The 6,832-nt window shown below is 41.0% G+C and overlaps 1 protein-coding gene across 1 annotated transcript; it reads left to right on the forward strand.

Moving 5' to 3' along the window:
- Positions 1-750: 750 nt before the first annotated feature.
- Positions 751-6,623, forward strand: LOC125551883 (nuclear poly(A) polymerase 3). Its single transcript, XM_048715269.2, has 10 exons — positions 751-1,196; positions 1,297-1,374; positions 1,462-1,560; positions 2,759-2,821; positions 2,908-3,069; positions 3,720-3,833; positions 4,121-4,183; positions 4,285-4,581; positions 5,454-5,618; positions 5,710-6,623. The coding sequence occupies exons 1-10, from the start codon at positions 954-956 to the stop codon at positions 6,046-6,048; spliced, it is 1,623 nt and encodes a 540-aa protein (XP_048571226.1). The 5' UTR covers positions 751-953; the 3' UTR covers positions 6,049-6,623.
- Positions 6,624-6,832: the final 209 nt, after the last annotated feature.

A 6,832-nucleotide genomic window follows, 5' to 3' on the forward strand; every position in this document is an offset into this window, starting at 1 on the left:
GGACCACAATCTATATGCTCAAACTAAACAATTTGAGCTAAAAGATATGAAGGCATGACATGGAGCAAATGTTATCTCGATGATCAACAGTAAGAAATGTTTTCACCCCAACCGACAGAACACATTTACGACTAAAACGCGTGCGGCGTGATGACACATCATCTCGTGCAAAACTTGATCATATAGTTACACATAAGTGGCGCGAAAGATATGACGCATAAAATCGGTAAAGCTTCTCATATACTTACATGCAATGTGGCGCGAGATATATGACATAGAAGGCAACGGTAAACCTCTCACATACTTATATGTAAAGTGGCGCGAAAATGTGATGCAGAAGATAATGGCAAAACCTCTCATATATCTAAAGTAGAAAAATGGCACGAAAAATACTGAAAGTCTACATCTCATCCTCATTTGCTATTTGTTAAGAAAAATGGCGCGAAAAATACTGAAAGCCTGCATCCTTATTTGCTATTTGTTAAGAAAAAAGGACGCGGAAAAATACTGAAAGTCTGCATCTCATCATCATTTGCTATTTGTCAATATATATACCATGCTAAAAAGGGTGTTAAACACATCAAACTTTTGGCTGTCTAGGATTTAAGGGCATGTTTGACATAAACAGGTTGTTGACAGCGACAAGCTTAAAAAACAAGGTTGAAAACTGGTGGACCGTTTCCAAGAGGCAGCGAACGCCCAACTCCAAACCCCGTGCCGTCTTCTATATAAACCCCGTCTTCCCCCTCCCCGTTCCACCACCATCCTCCCACCCATTCCCCTCAAAACCCCCAAAGCTGGCCCAAAATAATAGTAGTATACCGTAATTCAAACACGAGGCCCTCGCCGGCGTCGTCGTCCCCGCGGCGACCAACCAACGGCACGGCGACCCACGCCGCGCGCGTGGCCGCCGGAAACCGCTTCGTCCTCGGCACCGGCGGCCCGCGCCGGCAATGGTGCTCGACCGCCCCGTCGGGCGCCCGGTCTTCCGCAAGCCCGAGCGCCGAACCCTAGCCCCGCCGCGTGGTACGGGCCCTCCGCCTCCCCCGCCGATTCCGCCCACGCCGGGGGTGTACCTTCGGGGGCCTCCTCCGCTTCCGCCCCCCGGGGCCATCCCACCGCGCCCGATCGTCGTCTGCCTCGATCTCGCCAGGATGAAGCAAATGGATTCCTCCCGGAGCTCTTCTCTTATGAAGGTGAGCCGCCGAAGCGTTGAGCTTGCGCGCTTGCCGTTTGGTCGTATCTTGTCGTTTCGTGCCTAATTTTGGTAACTTGTTTTTTTTTTGCGAGGTTCAGTTCCTTGAGGATACGGGGGTTTCGCCCTCGGAGGAGGAAACCCGGAGGAGGGAGAGGGTCATACTCGAACTCCACAAGGTAAGGGCAGTTCGTCTTTTGGTTCAAAGCTTGCAGCTTGCAATGTGGGCTTGAATGCGACCTGTAATCCGGTTGTGACTGTTGCAGATAGTTATGGATTGGGCGAAAATGGTGGCGTTCAACCAGGGGGGGAAACCTTGGATCACATCAGGCACGGTGTTGACCTTTGGCTCCTATGATTTAGGGGTAAGCACTGAACTCGAAACTGTGCACGATTTGTTGTGCCTTTTTTTATTATGGTGTGATGCTAGGCTGATCTACTACGGTATGATATATCAGTTGAATAATCTTTAGTTTTGAAGGTCAATTTCGTTATCTGTTTTATGTCATGTTCGATTTAAAATCCTAGCATTGTTACCTAAAAATGTCAATGATATTCGGTAAGTGCTCAAACATTTCAGCGATGGGTCCTGGTGATCATCGTATGTGAGTTGCTACTGGAGAGCCTTGACTTTGTTTGTTTGCAACTTACTGTTGCCTTGTAAACTGCATATGTGTTATGTTAGGTTAGGGTCAGCGCAGAGTGGGTGTTGCTACATCCTTAACTTCTTTACCTATTATCACGACTTTGGTAGTGTCTGGACTAAGGAAATGAGCAGCATGATTTGGTGCTTGGCAGAATGATGCTCTGTTTGACTGCAGTACTATTGCACTATTGATATGATGCAAAAGAAACAATTACTGGTGAAGCAGTCAAAATGTATGATTATGAGTATAAGTGTAGGATCGTGTTGACCAGTTAATCACATGTGTAGGTTTCACATCGTTTATGAGCTGAGAGATGATATATTTTAATTTTTAAGTTGTTCATGTCCAACTTAATATCTTGTTTGTTGATGTGGCATAAAGAAACTGATCTTGGGATGGTTAAGATGGATATGAGAGATATTGTATCTTGAATCTGCTCCTACTGATAACATAGTTACATGTGTATATATGTACAACACCAAAGTAGTTTATACTTAATAGCCTGAAAGACATAAACTCATAAATGTTTCGCATAGGTAACATTCAGGGAATTAGAAATCTTGCTAAATATGATCTCTATGTTTATCATATGTACTTTTTGAAGTGTGGATGTTTTAGTTATGCATACAATATTCCTCAATTCCCTAAGGTGGAAGGAATCAGTGAAGTGATTAAATCTCTCCATGAGCTGGAGTTGTTTGGTCTTTCGAGAATATTATTAACGAGCAATATCTCTTGTGTTAAGTTTGAATATATTGGTCTGGTCAATTTGTAATTGCATGTAAGCACCTAGACAGGGTAAACTTAAGGACTGTAACTGGATTTCCATGTTTACAATATTGCCCCTGTATCCAATGCATTTCCCCTTATAAAATTGTGGTTTATCTTTTGGTAACAAGCATTGTTCTCTTTGAAGGCATATGGACCTGAATCTGATATTGATGCAGTCTGTGTTGGTCCTTGCATTGCATCACTACAAGTGAGTATATTTCTCAATTTTCCGTTTATCTAACAGTTTTGAGCCTTTGCAATCTCCTCATGAGGTGTCCATGTGTTAACTTGTAGCATCATTTCTTCGTTGTCCTGCGACAAATGCTTGAAGCAAGGCCAGAAGTATCAGACTTGCATTCTATTGAAAGTGCTAGGGTTCCGTTGATGCGCTTTAAATTCAACGGTGTGTCAGTTGATTTTCCATACGCCCAGCTGCCAGTTATCAATGCTGCAGAGGCAAGTATCTTAAAATTGTGATGATTACACATCTTAGATTACATGTTATCTCAATTAGTGTTTATTGAATACTTTCTATTATTATGTGTTATATTTCTTACTTAGGTGACTTAAATTTATTCAACTTCTTTCTCAAAACAGCTTCTGTAACATCTCTGGCGTAACTATCTAGAACTCCTAATGATGTCCTGGAGCTAATATGTAGGATTTATATTTAACTCCTTATAAGATCATATGGTATTATGGTTTCATTTTTGCGTTGTTGTACCTTGATAAGCCATATTGAGTTATTGACCACATCTTTGGTGTCATTTCATCTAACCAGGCATATATTTGACTAAAGCAGTGAACAGTGACCTAGATATTCTCCCCGAGTTTTTCTCAGGCCATAATTTTAATTCATCAACTTTTGCATATTTATCTTAACATGCTTTTAGCCTCTTCACTTAAACGAGTCAAATGTGATACAATTTGTGAAAGCTGCTATGTTTATGTTCTTATGGGTATTATCATATAGCCACTCTGCTGGGCACTCATTCTCATAGATTCGACATTAGTTTTCATTATAAATTTAAGCATTTGCTGAAAGAAACAATTGAGCATAATATCTGGTGATCAATTTAAGCTCTCACAAGCTGTATTTTCTGCAGGCTATACATGCAAATGATCCCCGTTTGCTAGAGAAAGTTGACGAGGCAAGCTGGAGATGTCTATCTGGAGTTCGTGTTAATAGACAAATCATGCAATTAGTTCCAAATATGAAGGTCTAACAATAGTCTCAGACTCTCAGTAGATTTATTACATCACATCATTGTTGCCATTCTTTACTTTTTCTTCCTTGTATTTTTTTTTATGTTTCCGGGCTTCTGGCATTATCCTTGTTCATGTGCTGATAGTGGCTGTGCTGTCTTTGCACATTCTGTGTACTTTTTGTTTGCTTGTCTGGCATGCACTATGGAGTGATTATATGTGTCATTCGATGTGTTTCCAAAATCCTTCTTCCTTATTTTATTAATTTTCTTCTTTTCTAACTTTTGGAGTTTTGATGCAGAAATTTCAACTTTTGTTGCGCTGCCTTAAACTCTGGGCAAGAAAAAGAGGAATTCATTGCCATGTACGTGGTTTGCCTTTTCTCTATTTATACTTCTCATGTATGTTTATAGTGTTATTTTTTGTCTGACTTCTATCCTCAATTGTATATGATGCCATTTTCAGCTAGTTGGCTTCTTTGCTGGAATTCATTTGGCGGTTCTCGGAGCATATGTTTGCCGCAGACATCCAAATGCTACTGCCAATACTTTGTTGTGTAGGTTCTTTGAGATATTTTCTCACTGGCCTTGGCCTCTTCCGGTGTCTTTGCATGACCAAACACCTCTTTGGAGTCCTGATGGGTGCTCTCTCATGCCCATAGTGATGCCCTGTTATCCACCAGAATTTTGTGCCTCTAATGTCACAAAAAGCACTTTCAACAAAATCAAAGAAGAGCTTTGGCGGGGTTTATCTTTGACCAAGGTATGCCTATTTATTCTTTATTTGGTCCTACCTAATTTATGCCACACTGTCCTCCAAAAGAAGTTGATTGCCTGTTTGATATCTCTAGAATAAATGTAGAAATTTTTAATTTACTTTTATTGCAACTAAGTTGTAGAAGAGTCATGAGTTTAATATGCTTGGTATGTCCCAATACCTTCCATTTCTATTCTTGCTTTATTGGCATGATGGAGTTTAAACCTAAAAGTAGTGTATAACACTTTGTTACTTGAATTGGGTTTGCTTTTATGCGTCAAGGTTTCAAATAAGCAATTGACTCACCTATTTTTATTTTCTTTATTTTTTCTTCCTTTTGTCTGGTCCTTTTCTATTCCCCTGTTCCCTTCTTTTAAAAAAAATTGTTGAGTTAACTTTTTCCATTTGAAAATTTGATAGCTTCTTTGATGCGTCCAAAAATACAGAAGTTGTAATTCTTGTACAATAATGTTCCCAGCAACTTAAATAGGCCATGTTCCATATTGTTTCACAACACCCATCGATCTGTTACTTGTTAGACCTGTACTCATTGATAAAAAACATTGTGCCATGTTTGCTTCATTTGATTTGTTGGCATCTTATCTTAATCTCTCTTTTGCTTTGAAATGACTTAACGGAAGTCCAACTTTAACTGGCGTGATTAGTTCTGTGTAGGTGGTTTCCTTATTGGACTGCAGAAAGATTTTTTTTTAATAATGCGGATTGATAGGAATTGATGCTGTATGTTGTAAGATCTGTGCGGAAGCAAAATGCATTGATATATCCATGACACGTCTAAACGATTGCGGACTTAAGTTTAAGGCTTGCCTGCATTCATGAATAGGCAGCTGATAATGGCACATTTGTCACTTTTGCAGGATACAAGTAGTGTTGATGTCGACTGGAATTGGATTTTTGCGCCGTTTCCATATGCTGCAAAATATAAGCACTTCCTTCGCATAGTTCTCTCAGCTCCGACAACTGAAGAGTTACGTGATTGGGTTGGATGGGTGAAATCACGATTCCGCGGCCTTATTCTCAAGGTTATTTTTCACCGCCTGTTTGTTTTATGTTCACATTGCTGTTTGCAAGCTTTAATGTTGATTGTGACCTCTCCTAACTGATGTTATGCAGCTGGAAAGCCTTAACATTGGTTGTGACCCAAATCCCTCAGAGCAAGTGGATCATACCATTGGTGAGCCAAATGCTGTATTCTTGTGGGGTCTCATCATGTATAGTAATACTCAGATCTGTACAACTTCTCTCAAAAAGGACTTCATGAGAAGCGTCACCAACAACATCTATGGAAAGGAAAAGTGTGCTCATTCGGACATAGAATTGTCTGTTGTCGGTATGCCTCAGGTGCCTAAAAGCATGTCTGATCATTCGGCCTACTTACAGAAACTGCCGAATCTGCCACCGCGAATGCTGGGCTACCCACCGATGAGGCAGGGCTGCAATGCAGTTGGTTAAGACTCCGTTGTCATCTCAAACCTGTGAATATCCAGATGAGAATAGCTAGAACCTGAGTTTCTTCAGCTTTGAAGGGCGTTTGCAGCATCAGATGGCATTTCTGGTGGTTTTTGTGGAGTTGGGGCTTGTTCATTCCTCAGCGCAAGGAATATGGAAGTGTGTTTGCTGGAGCTGGCTGCTGAGAGATGGAATTTTTTGCCCTGAAGCTTCCAGGGTGCAGTATATTCATTCGGGCGGCTTATTCCTGTTCTGAGGCTTGTAGCAGGTACATGTACATTCATGTACACAGCATAGCAATTGGTATACAAATGAGAGAGATATAGCAGTGTAGGAAGTGTGTGTAAAACTGTAGGTGTAATGTTTGGTACCCGGCAGCAAAATGTGTAAGTCGCCTTGTATGGTCAGAGCTGTGTTGCTGGGTACATCAAATGTAGGGGGTGTTGTGGAATGTGGATGGCGAAGAATGCCATCCATTCTTACTGTTGTAGTCTGCAGAAAACTGCTGCATGTACTGCTGTTCATGAGTTGTTATGTAGCGAACCATCCGGATGAATGAATGTTGCTGTTGTTGTTTACTCTTGCATTATCTTGGGCTTACTGTTCAGTGTAGTTTTTAATGATATTTTTAACTTCTAAATGAGTTTAAGGGCTTGCAGCCCTGAGGAATGTGGATGGCATTGGGTGTCACATTGATAGTGATCTTGTTCAGCTTTGTTATGTGAAGCCCGGAGGAAGATTGGACCAACATGGTCTTTGCTTAATCTTTGAGCATTTCTTCTTTGGC

The sequence above is a fragment of the Triticum urartu genome, chromosome 4A (assembly GCF_056163025.1).
Source record: "Triticum urartu cultivar PI428250 chromosome 4A, HENAU_Tu73, whole genome shotgun sequence".
NCBI classification, from domain to species: Eukaryota; Viridiplantae; Streptophyta; class Magnoliopsida; order Poales; family Poaceae; genus Triticum; species Triticum urartu.

Excerpts from the sequence above, each read along its gene's own strand:
- LOC125551883 (XM_048715269.2), top strand. The coding sequence starts at position 954 with ATGGTGCTCGACCGCCCCGTCGGGCGCCCGGTCTTCCGCAAGCCCGAG. Across the intron at positions 1,197-1,296 it reads GGAGCTCTTCTCTTATGAAG|TTCCTTGAGGATACGGGGGT; the intron begins GTGAGCCGCCGA and ends TGCGAGGTTCAG. Across the intron at positions 1,375-1,461 it reads TCATACTCGAACTCCACAAG|ATAGTTATGGATTGGGCGAA; the intron begins GTAAGGGCAGTT and ends TGACTGTTGCAG.